At 42.2% G+C, this 11,327-nt stretch overlaps 1 protein-coding gene across 2 annotated transcripts in view; it reads left to right on the plus strand.

The window, feature by feature from the left end:
* The window catches only part of yjefn3 (YjeF N-terminal domain containing 3), a 43,903-nt gene extending 37,075 nt beyond the window's left edge, over window positions 1-6,828 (plus strand). For both annotated transcript variants that reach the window (XM_037116126.1, XM_037116127.1), the window contains exons 3-6: window positions 992-1,102; window positions 4,715-4,828; window positions 5,631-5,781; window positions 6,068-6,828. In XM_037116126.1, coding sequence (XP_036972021.1) covers window positions 992-1,102; window positions 4,715-4,828; window positions 5,631-5,781; window positions 6,068-6,264 — 573 coding nt within the window. In that variant the 3' untranslated portion in view covers window positions 6,265-6,828. The remainder of the gene's footprint in view (window positions 1-991; window positions 1,103-4,714; window positions 4,829-5,630; window positions 5,782-6,067) is intronic.
* The last annotated feature ends 4,499 nt before the right edge of the window (window positions 6,829-11,327 follow it).

Genomic DNA, 11,327 nt, shown 5'->3' on the forward strand with positions numbered 1-11,327 from the left:
TTTGAGGGCTGGCTGTGATCTGAAGCGTTACTATAAACTGCAGTCACAGACAACATTTAGTGGCGCTAAGACTTACTAACTTACGACTTTTGTTCCGACACAGTCATTCGGCTGTAATTGCACAGGATTTCGCAGAAATTTGGTGAACTGTCTCCCTCAGCTCAAGTTTCTCTTCTACTTCGTGAAATGATGCTGTGACCTTTACGCTAATGAACAATCATTCTCGTTTTGATCTAATAGTGCTGACACTAAACGAAAAGCCCTAAAAGCATCATCAGCAACAATGCATAATGTGGCAGTGAGTTCGTGTGCTTCGAAGAATCTGTGGAAAATAGGGGCAAGACACCTTTGGGGCTTTCAGTAATGATCGTGACACCCACCCACCCACACACACACACACACACACACATACACACATGCAGCACTTCTGTTTAGGTGTTGAAGATGGAAGATTAGCCACTCTGGTTGACAGTTCTGCCGGCAAATACCTGTCTGGTTTAAGAAGGTGCGGGGTGATTTACGAGGGAATGTGCGGCCAATAAAGGAGACGGATGCCAGCAGCTCGGTGCAGCCGGGGCCGAGAGAGACGGAAAGTGTGTTACATATACGGAAGCAACCCACGGCGTGGACACTGGTATTTTTTCCACTGCTGCCAGGGTTATTTTAATGAGATTGGACCTTTTCTCGTGGACGGAAGAGACAATGGAGCTGGTGCCATTTCCACCCTCGTCCGGCACGCTTGGCATGCTGTAGTCGGGCCAGAGGCACAGATCGGATGACCAGCACTGAATAAAAGGCCCGAGTCTGAAGGGATAAACACTGATGACCATCTAGCTTGCTCTTGCATTCCTCTCACTCGTGTTGTCTATCAATAACCCATCTATTTTCTCCTCTGTACATCTCTTTTAACCCAATGTCTCATTTGTTTCCTTTCCGTCAGTCATCAGCTCTTGTTTCTAACCGCCTGCCTTCCTCCCTGTCTCTCCACCAGGCCTACCCTCTCAACACTCTATCAAAGAAGCAGCCAACAGTGCTGGTCATCTGCGGTCCAGATCAAAATGGCTCCATCGGCCTGGTGTGTGCCCGATACCTACGCATGTTTGTAAGTAAACTACCGTGCACGAAAACAACTTCTGTACACATGTACACACTTTCTGTACTCAAGTAGAAGCACAGAAGATTCTGGTGAAGTAAGTTTCTTGTAGCCAACAACTTCAAACAGTTCCCTCTCTGCCTAATTCCGCCTTGTTATGTCTTTTATGTCATTTCGTCTTGTTCCAAATGATCCATTGAAAAACACAGTTTGAATCTCATCGAGTCATTTACAAAGGTGGCAAAAGGACACACATCCTTTACTCTAGAAGTACAGTAGAAGTAACGAATCAACTTCTCTAATCAAGTAAAGGTAAGAAAGTAAAAGCTCTGAAATGTACTCAAAGTATAAAAGTGAAAAAGTGTTATTTCTTGGCGCCGACAACTCCAAATGTACATCTGTATTTAAGTATTTGTATAAATAAAGCACAATAAAGCTTGCATCAGGACTTACAGGGGACCCCCTCCTGTATACAGGCCCTCTGCGCTTTACAGAATCTCATTTCAGCTCCTGTAAATGCCTCGAAGCAGTTATCCAATTACCCTCTCTGCAAGGCCACTCAGACAGTCATGATATCATGCTATTGTTACTCTCGTTAAAGCCGTCTGTGTATTACACTTAGGATGTCACGACCGTGATGTCGGCCCCTCGGAGCCACGTACTGCCTGCGCCTCTCCAAACATATCACAGATCAGGACTCAAGCTGTTTCTTCTTCAGTTCACTTCAGTCCTCGGTGCTGTGGTCCCACACCATTCTGACTTTACTGGAGGGGAAATATTGGATATGTGTGTTTGGGATCTTTGGTTTGGATTGGAATGCATCTGTGCGCTTTACCATATGTGTGTGACATTCTAGATTTACAGGGCATTGATAGTTCTGATTAAAACCATGTTAGATGGACGGCTGATGGCTCTCTGTAGAGCCTTTCTCTTTTCCCTCTCCTCCCATGCTCTTTTCCCCTCTACAGACCAGGGACAATGTCAGAGTCCAGCTCAGAGCGAGACTGTTTTTCTTTCGTATTCCAGACATGAACGTTAACTTAAAACTTTAAACAATCAGGAATCGATTCCCTCTATTAAATCTATCTTCTGCATGCTATTTTTATCCCCTTTTTGTTGCATGTATTCTAATATTTTTACCCTCTGCTTCTCTTTCTTTATTCTAAAAGTGACTGTGCTCCACAGTAGGCCGATCGGGACCGCGCTTGTCTGAGTTCGCTCTAACTTGAGAAACTCGAGTACTTACTTTGGACTGCGAATCGCTCTCCTGGTGTACGAGTCTATGTTTTTCATGGTGCGATGCGATCCCTGTCAGCAGGAAGACATGCAAGGATACGCTTGAGACGCGCGCGCGCACACACACACACACACAGCCTTGAACCTCTGATGCAGAGCTGTGAATGTGATCAGTTAGAGCATAGAGATGAATGATCAGCCGCAGGAAGGTGGGCCAGCTCGATTCTCACGTCACTCTAGGATGTCCGTGTTCACAACAGCAGGTTTTGTCGTTCAACTTTGATTACTTCCACTGATCCTGCATACCTGAAGACACACATGCTCCTTGATCAAAGCTAATGTTTGATGAGCGTTAAAGTCCCGTGCACATTAGTTCTGGTGTTTTGTTCGTATCAGAACGAGTGGACATAATGTTATGTTTGGCTCAAAATTGTGTTCTACAGACAATTACTGCTTGGAAAGATGTTGGTTACATTAAATGAATGAAATAAAAATGCTAATTCTACTTATTATACAACCTAAAAGGGAACACATTATTTCAAATCATACATATAAACAAAACCATCTCTCAAACAGACTGGAGCAAACAGAGGTGGTGTGTCAAAATGTTTCGGCTAAAGACTTGATTGTGCTGCAGACCGTCATTCTTAATGGGCCGTGGATGGAAACAAAACACTACAAGACACCGCCGTCCCTCCGGGAGAAGAAGTGTAACCCTGCTAGACGTGAGAAATACTCGGAAAAAGACCTCCTCTGTACCCCGTGCTTGTTTCTGTTTCACGGCTCAGTTCTGTTCATGCTCAGTGACACTGGCGGTCATTCCGCGGCCTTCCTCAGTTTCACGCGGTTTGACTGGATGGTGTAACTGTTGATGAGGTCAAGGGCATGCCGGGGCCACTAGCTAAGCCCGAAGGGATGCACACACACACACACATACACACACACACACACACACACACACACACACACACACACACACACACACACACACACTGTGTGTCTGGCTCAGTTGCTGGCTCTGTGGTCTGTGGAGATTGTGACGGAGATGACGTCAGGTGATTGCACGGTTGTAACAGTTTGATTGGTTTAGGATCCCCGAGGAGGCAGCGGTGTGTCTGACCTGACAGATCATTTCCTGTGTAGAGCAGGCTCAGCTCATCAACATTTTAAAAGTAGAGTTTCTTTTATTTCTTTTATTTCCTTTCTGTGATGTCTGTGAAAATAGCCTGGTTGGAGGAGCTAATGTTTTTTTAACATTAAAAGGCTCATTTGTTAGCAGTTTGCATGTATTAATTGCTTTATGATTGGCTTGTAATTGCTGAAATGTGGATTTCTTAGTGAAAGACTCAGATCAGATTTTCAGCAGCTATCCAAAGGATATGACTTTAAGCACCTTCTCACGGTGCCATGGTGGCAATCTATCCAATGGTTGTTGAGATACATCAGTCTGAACCAGTGTGGGAGGCCATCCACCCCCACAGCCATGCTGCGAGGACGGCTAAAAACTGCAACAGCAACTCGAATAACAACTGAGTCTGTTCAGATTCAATGACCCCATTAGTCTGCACTGACCTCACTGTTAACACTTTCCATTGGAGCCACTTTCTAGCAAATAAATAAGCCCAATGAAAGCTGATGACAGTGTGTTCTGTGAATTATCAAGACTGATGGATTGTATTGTGATGTGTGGATGGACGTATGGATGTATGGATGTATGGATGTATGTAAGGATGGATAGATTGATGGATGGAAGGATGAATGAGGTATGGATAGATGGATGATGGATAGATGGATGGATGGAAGGATGGATGGATGGAAGGATGGATGAGGTATGGATAGATGGATGATGGATAGATGGATGGATGGAAGGATGGATGAGGTATGGATAGATGGATGGATGGATCTCAGAGCCTGGTCAAATAGAACAAACATGGCTCACAGCCTGAATGAGTGAAAAAAATGTGTGAACTGGTCCTTTAAAAGCAATTATGGGACACTTCTCAGTACGTCTTTTAGAGGAAAGAAAACTGACAATACTGACAGCAGTTCCTATATAGTATTTTTAAGATTAATTGCAGGGCCGTGTAAAAGGTCGCGGATCACAGATGCTTCCTGCTGAGCATCACAGACCTTTCAGACTGCGGGTGTCTGGATTTCTACTCTCAGCTTCCAGTTTATAAAGGAAGTATTCATCCAGGAGACAGACCATAGAAAACCACAGCCTCTGATCACCGATCGACAGTATTTCCACTTGTCGTAAACTGAAGGACAAATGTGCACTGATGCAAGTCACTCATGTCAGCAGCAACGTCGATATGGTGTAACTTGTTTCTCTCTCTTCTTTGTGACCTCCCACAGCTTCTCTGTTGTTTTTCTCTGTCTCAGGAATATGAGCCCACCATCTACCACCCGAAACGCTCCTCTCAAAGTCTACACCAGGACTTCACAGTTCAGTGTGAGAAGATGGACATCCCTTTCCTCTCCTATCTCCCCACAGAGGTCAGTGGCATGTTTACATGTAACACACACGTTAAAATCTATCATTTGATTTAAAGTATTCACTTTTGATTAAAGGTGAAATATACAACAGTCACTGCCATGAGTTATCTGACTAGAACTAAAACAAATGTGTGTGTTGTCCACTCCGTAAAGTTAAAATAAAAAAAGGGAAAATCACAGTCAAACATGAATCAAGATTCTGTTGCTACATAGCCTGTTTCTTGCCACAGATGTTTTCAGAACAGTATTTTGGCTTTCTGTTTAGCCGTGATGTTGAAAACAGACACAGGGAGAGACTCCCATGCACCAAAACAAAGAACAGAGAAGATTTCAACACACTTGTTGCTAGTGTGACATCAGTTTCTGCTCAGGATGTAATTTCTCCGCTGTATCTTTACAAAGCAAACAGTTGTTTGCTGCTATATAAATGCACAAAATCTCTTGTTAACCTTTAATTTATCTCAATACAACCACTTGACCTTTGACCTTTGACCACCAAAATCTATGCAGTTCGTCCTTGAGATATCGTGTTCACAAGAGTGGGATGGAAGGTCACCCTGAAAACATCATGCCTCGGCTACCATCAGCATGGAGGCATGATGCTAAATTTGATCTGTTTGCGTTGGTAATGCGCGAGTAACTAGTGTCTTCCTGGAGTCTCAACTTGTTGCTTGAACAAAAAAAAATATAAAAAGTTCATCAGTGAGCTGTGGCGTTGGAGGTATTTTGATCTTCTCGTCAGACACTCAGATCTCTTTTTTCTCATTGTGAATTTACTCATTCTGAGGTCTGTTCTGTTCAGGTCCAACTCATAAACGATGCCTACAACCTTGTGATTGACGCCATGTTGGGCCCAGAGGCGGACCAAGCCAACATTAAGGAGCCCTACTCTGGTATTCTAGTCACCCTGAAGCAAATCAAGACCCCCATTGTCAGTGTGGACGTACCCTCAGGTAAGTGTTTCGTACATACTGTAGAAATCAGGACCGGAGGCTCAGAGACACTCCGTGATAGATGGGCCTCCAGGCATCTCCCTCGGAGCCTTGGCTCCCAGGCAGGCGTTTTCCAAATCTGGAGGCACACATGGAGGATAAATCTCATGCAACAGTCAGCTCAGTGTGAGCTCATCATACCCTGAATACATCACCTGCTGAGTGTGAGCACAACAAGCAGAACATGATCACAGCCCTCCTCTCCTTAAGTGCCTCTTTTTTTTCTCTCTCTCCCGGTCTCCTCCAGGTTGGGACGTAGAAGAACCAAGTCAGGACGGGATCAGCCCCGATGTTCTCATCTCACTTACAGCACCGAAGAAGTGCGCCATGAGGTTCTCAGGGAAGCATTTCTTGGCCGGACGCTTCCTGCCCTATGACATCCAGAAAAAATACGAGCTTAACCTCCCAGACTATCCTGGCACAGACTGTCTCATAGAATTGTAACACATGGGGAAACGTAACAGCCAGAGTGGCCGCTCCTCGTTTTCAGAAACATATGGTTAATCTATTCTCTTGTTTTGTATTTTATAGATTGTTACTGTGAGTTAACGTTAACATCTCAGTTGTGTAGACCTGGCTACGCACTAGCCACATGTGTGCTGTTGAACTGCAGTAGAGAGATAATATTGTCTTTAAAATGTCTTTTTAGGGAACGGCATGAGGAGTTTCTGTGTCAGTCTACCTGTAAAAGCTGTAGCATTGCACTGTTTACTGATTTCTGCAAAAGACAAAATTTTATTTTCCCCACAGTCGACAAAAGAAGATGACTTTTAACGTTCTGGATTTTTTTTTGGTTCATGTTCTGAAGCTTGATTTGTTTTGTTTTACTTTCTACCCAAATGTTGCTGCTGAGATTTAATGAGTGTAGGTTGGCAAGTTTGAACTTTCTGTTGTGTTATTGGTTTGTTTGGTCAGCCGGAGCTTGCTTTTGTTTCAGTTCCTTCATAAGCTGTTACAAAAGGCCCAGACAGTTCTTGTTGATCAATTAAAGAGTTTCCTTTTAAAGGATGTTTCAGTTTCTGGTGTTTTGTTTCCTTTCCACTTAAAGCTGCTCTGATTAGTATATTTCATATAAGCGATGACTAAAATCATTATACAGTGAGTACTTGTAAAAGGGGTGGCTCATAGTGACACTCCAACAAAGAAAAACAGACAAGTTTCCATTGAGCCTTTTAGCCTATTTTGGATCTTGTTTTGGTTTTCTTGTATGCTTGCACACATGCTTCCATCAACAATGTGTACAGGCAGCTCTATATGGCAAAACAGTCTGATGAACTCACTGAAAATTACTTACTCATTAAACCAACAGCAGACAGACAAAGTTAGAACCTAGCTGGTGAACAAAGGGGAGCATTTAGCAGCTAAAATACCAGACTGATTTCTCAGGATTTGGTCATGACCGAAACAGATGATAGGAATTTAATATTGAAGTAACATTCATAAAGTGTGGGTGAATTTATGCTGCTCTGTGTCTTCTGGATGTGTAAATTAGCAACTTCTAGCATGTTCAAAACACTTTCATCAGGTGACAATGATGTACTTTCAGCTTTCACTGCCCACAAACTCAATTAAGGTAGCTTTAAAGTTGGTTTAATTGACTGACTTTTATAATAATGTTTAAAATGACAATATGACTAAGGTCATAGGTTGTGAACCAGCAGAGAACTAGAACCCCAATCTGCATCTCTTAAAGCTTTACAGCAAGGGCGTAAGGTTGCATAGGGATGATGGGACAAGTCACAACTTAAGTTTGGGAAAGACATTGTTGTCCCTACCAATATTTTGATATATTCTAATATAACGATTTTTCACAAACTCATTTGTAGGATTAAGCATATGTAGTGAACCATTTTTCCGATGTGCCCTCTCATCACAGCGTTCAGTTTAACCTGCACGGCAACAAGTTTAGATATGCTGCCATTTGACTGGCTGAAGGGTTGTCACATTCTCGGCACATGAAGGTATCAAAGCGCCTCTCGTCAACTCTCGTGAAGAAGACGCGCTGTGTGGCAGAGCTGCTACAAGATAGCTGGACTGATGGTAAGATATCAGGCTGGCTTTTGCAGACTGTGCTGATGTAAATCCACCAGGGAATCATTAAAGTAAAGCCTCACAAAAGTATTTCGTCTCAACATTTTTGCCTGTGTTTCTGCCTTGTAGATAGAAATGCCACCGAAAAAGAAAAGAGACATCCGAAGCTATTTCACCAACCAGAGAGTAAGTAGTAGCCTAGCTGCTAGGCTGTTGTTAGTTAGCTAACTGCTCACACAATGTAAGCCTCCTAGCCTCAACATTAACATTAATTTTACCATGGAAAATTGGTACTAAGGTGTTAGTGTAGTGAACGTAGGCTAGTATTAAAGCTAACTGACTGCTAACTGTAATGTTTGCTGGTCAATTTGAAGACAAGTGGATGCGGTCCCTCACAGCCTAATGTAATATCACCAGTCTTCTACTGTGTAAAACAAAACTGGTGTTTTGTGTAAGTTTCAAGGTTAGTAATAAAGCTAACTGTGTCCCCTCTAGTCTTTCAACCAATGTTAGCAATTACAAGGGTTAAACTAGTGAGTAACTGGCTAGTAACTAGGAATCACTGCACACAGGAGAAACAGCAACATGAAGCTACAAATGTCTAGCAGGCTGATGATGAATCAGGAACAGAGTTTCAGGTGAGGTGCTGACAATGTCACGACGGGGTGGATAGGTTGTGTCCCTACCAAAGCTGAGAGCAAACTTACGCCCTTGCTTTACAGAGTTCTAAAGTGAGTTTAAGCTCACTCAAAAGTTTTGGCTCTCTTTCACTGCCCCCACAGCTCAGTTCTTACAGGCACACAGCAGACAGACATAGTTAGAGACTAGCTATGGAAGATAGCCGAGCATTTAGCAGCTAAAGAGCAAAATATTTACCCCAGGAAATGTGAGCGACCAAAAGAGAGAGTGAATATCCGACTTACATTCATCAGCTGAGCAGACACATGGCTCAAAACGAGTGCTAATGTTGCTCGGTGGCTTTTGGTTGTGTAAGTAGGAAGCTGCTCGCTATCCTGTTAGCCGTAACACCTTTACATGGTGAGAAAGGTATGTTCTCAAGCTAACCTTCATGTGGCCAGAGACTCAGTTGACATGAAGAAGCCCAAATAATCACATTATTCTTACATTATTTTACATCAGCATACATGGATATTTTCTAATAAACAATATTATCTAATTGTTATTTTGTTTTAAAGCCCTGAAAATGGTCGTTTTAGAGTCTCGTGATCATGACTCGTTTCTGTTAAGTGACAGTCACTAATCACTGGGAAACATGGCGGTGTTACATTGCACATTGCTTGCAATTTGTGCTGATGAGCGCCGACTTGCGCTTTTGTATATTTGTTCCCAGCTGGATTCTATTGGGTAATGAAAGCCATAAACAGCTGTGATCAGTTTACAGTCAGCTGTGGAGGAAGGTCTAATGATTGAGCTCAGGGCCGTGGGTAGGAGCAAGAACGACTACGCAACACTGAGGTGAGGTGATATTTCTGCAAAGCACAGGAGCTTCTTCTGAGTACTAACGCACTGATGCCTGATGTGTGTGCACGTGTGTGGGAGGGCGCGGAAAAGTCAGTGAGAAGGAATGTCGACCCCCTTTTTTTCTGCTCGGTGGTATTAAATCTGTCAGAGGCGAACTGACGAGCGTTGTCCAAAAATGTCTGAGCGCTCGGTCGTCCTTGTCTTTCATGCCTGTCCAATCACTGTCAGGAAACAACGACTTGTCACCACTCTGTCCTTTATGCCTTTCAATGGGAGCCGTTGAGTAATGAGCTTTGGAGTCGTCGGTGGCCCGTAGAATTGAACGATCACAACTGACAGCGGCCCTTGTAGTAATATCCAGTGAGAGATAGTCAAACATGGAGAAGAAATGCAGTCGAAAGAGTTAGAAACAGAGCAGCAGAAGATCAATCATAACGTGAAAAAGCTCAACAGCACCTTTTCTCAAATAGACCAAAAGAGTTTCATCTCTGTCTGTCTCAGTGATAATTACCAGTGTTAAAGAATAAATGTTCTAAAAGTACGTTTCTGTTGAACCAGCAATAAGTTAATACCGAACATTACTCTATGTTGCAACTTCATGTTTGTTGAGGTTGAGGTGTTGAATGTGGGCAGTGACGGAAAAATAATCTCTACATTAGTAAAAGTACTCGTGCAACAATTCATGATTCAATTACAAGTAAAAATCATCAATTTTAAAACCTGCAGAGGACAGAAGTTTTACCCGTGAATTGCTGTTAAAGTGTGAATAGTAAAAGTAGGTTTCTGCTGTAAAATATCCGCTGTGTTATATCATATTGACATATGATTGTTAATACTGACACACAAAATGGGTACATAGTGTTTTACTGTTGTAGCAGCTTGAAGTGGAGAAAAGAAGTGCTGCAATGAAAACTTTTATCTGTATAAGGACTTTTTACTGATCTTTGTATTTTGTGAAATAATGGAAAATTTTACCTCTCTGGGCCTCGAACAGTTGAACTGCAAACAAGACAACATAACATTTTTGTTTGTTTGTATTGTTCATGGGTCACAGGGCTTTGTTCACTGTATGTAAAATCTTACAAGGTTGTCAGATACATACATTGGTTAAAAACTTGCACTATTTATCTCTGAAATATAGTGGAGTAGCAAAAACAACAATGAACATTTATATTTTTTAAAATACAAAAATAAATAAATAATAAAATGAAAAAAGAAACAAAAAATAGAATAAAAATAAACAATAAGATAAAAAAATTAAATGGATTTACCTAAGTAAAGTACTTCAAAACTGTATTTAGGTACATCAGGATGAAATACAGGATTTAATTCCATCCTCACCCCTCAACCTTTCATCCATCTGGAGAAAGTCTTCCACTGTGTGACTTTCATGTAAATTTATGTACATAGACGTCTTTTTCAAGAAATGCATTTATGCTCCAAAAGTTGTTGTAAACACCTTTTTATGTTCCAGCAAGGGGGAAATTTTAAAAGAGTTAAAAGAACGTTTTTTAATTTCCATGAATTATTTTACAAGCATCGCTGCTAAATTGCAACAATTGACATGCAGTAAATGAGTACATTGCACCTCATAAGCATGTCTCGTGTCTGCATTCTGAGGAGTTTTTCCTGAATGGCATGCCATATGACGCCACTTCCACTCTTTGGCAGCGTGTCGCCCCGCAATCAGCGACTGTTAAAAAAGTTACAAAACTGAACCAGAAGTTGAGGGAGAGGCAGAGCAGCATCTGGCACTGTCCTGTGTCTGGTGCAGGGACAGATTAAAAGAGCGAGGACATGACATTTTACAGCAGACGACCAGAACCGCTTCCCTTTTTCGGCACTGAATAAAGAGATACAGAAGTAAAAAGCGCCGTCAGTGACAAGATGTTATAAACCAGATTCCTACATTTTTAAATGTTACAAAAAGAAAAGCCGCAGAGCATAAAATCTAATAAGAAATGAAAATGAAACGGGTCACCTCAGGCTCTGTT

Source organism: Acanthopagrus latus, chromosome 11 (assembly GCF_904848185.1).
Source record: "Acanthopagrus latus isolate v.2019 chromosome 11, fAcaLat1.1, whole genome shotgun sequence".
NCBI lineage: Eukaryota > Metazoa > Chordata > Actinopteri > Spariformes > Sparidae > Acanthopagrus > Acanthopagrus latus.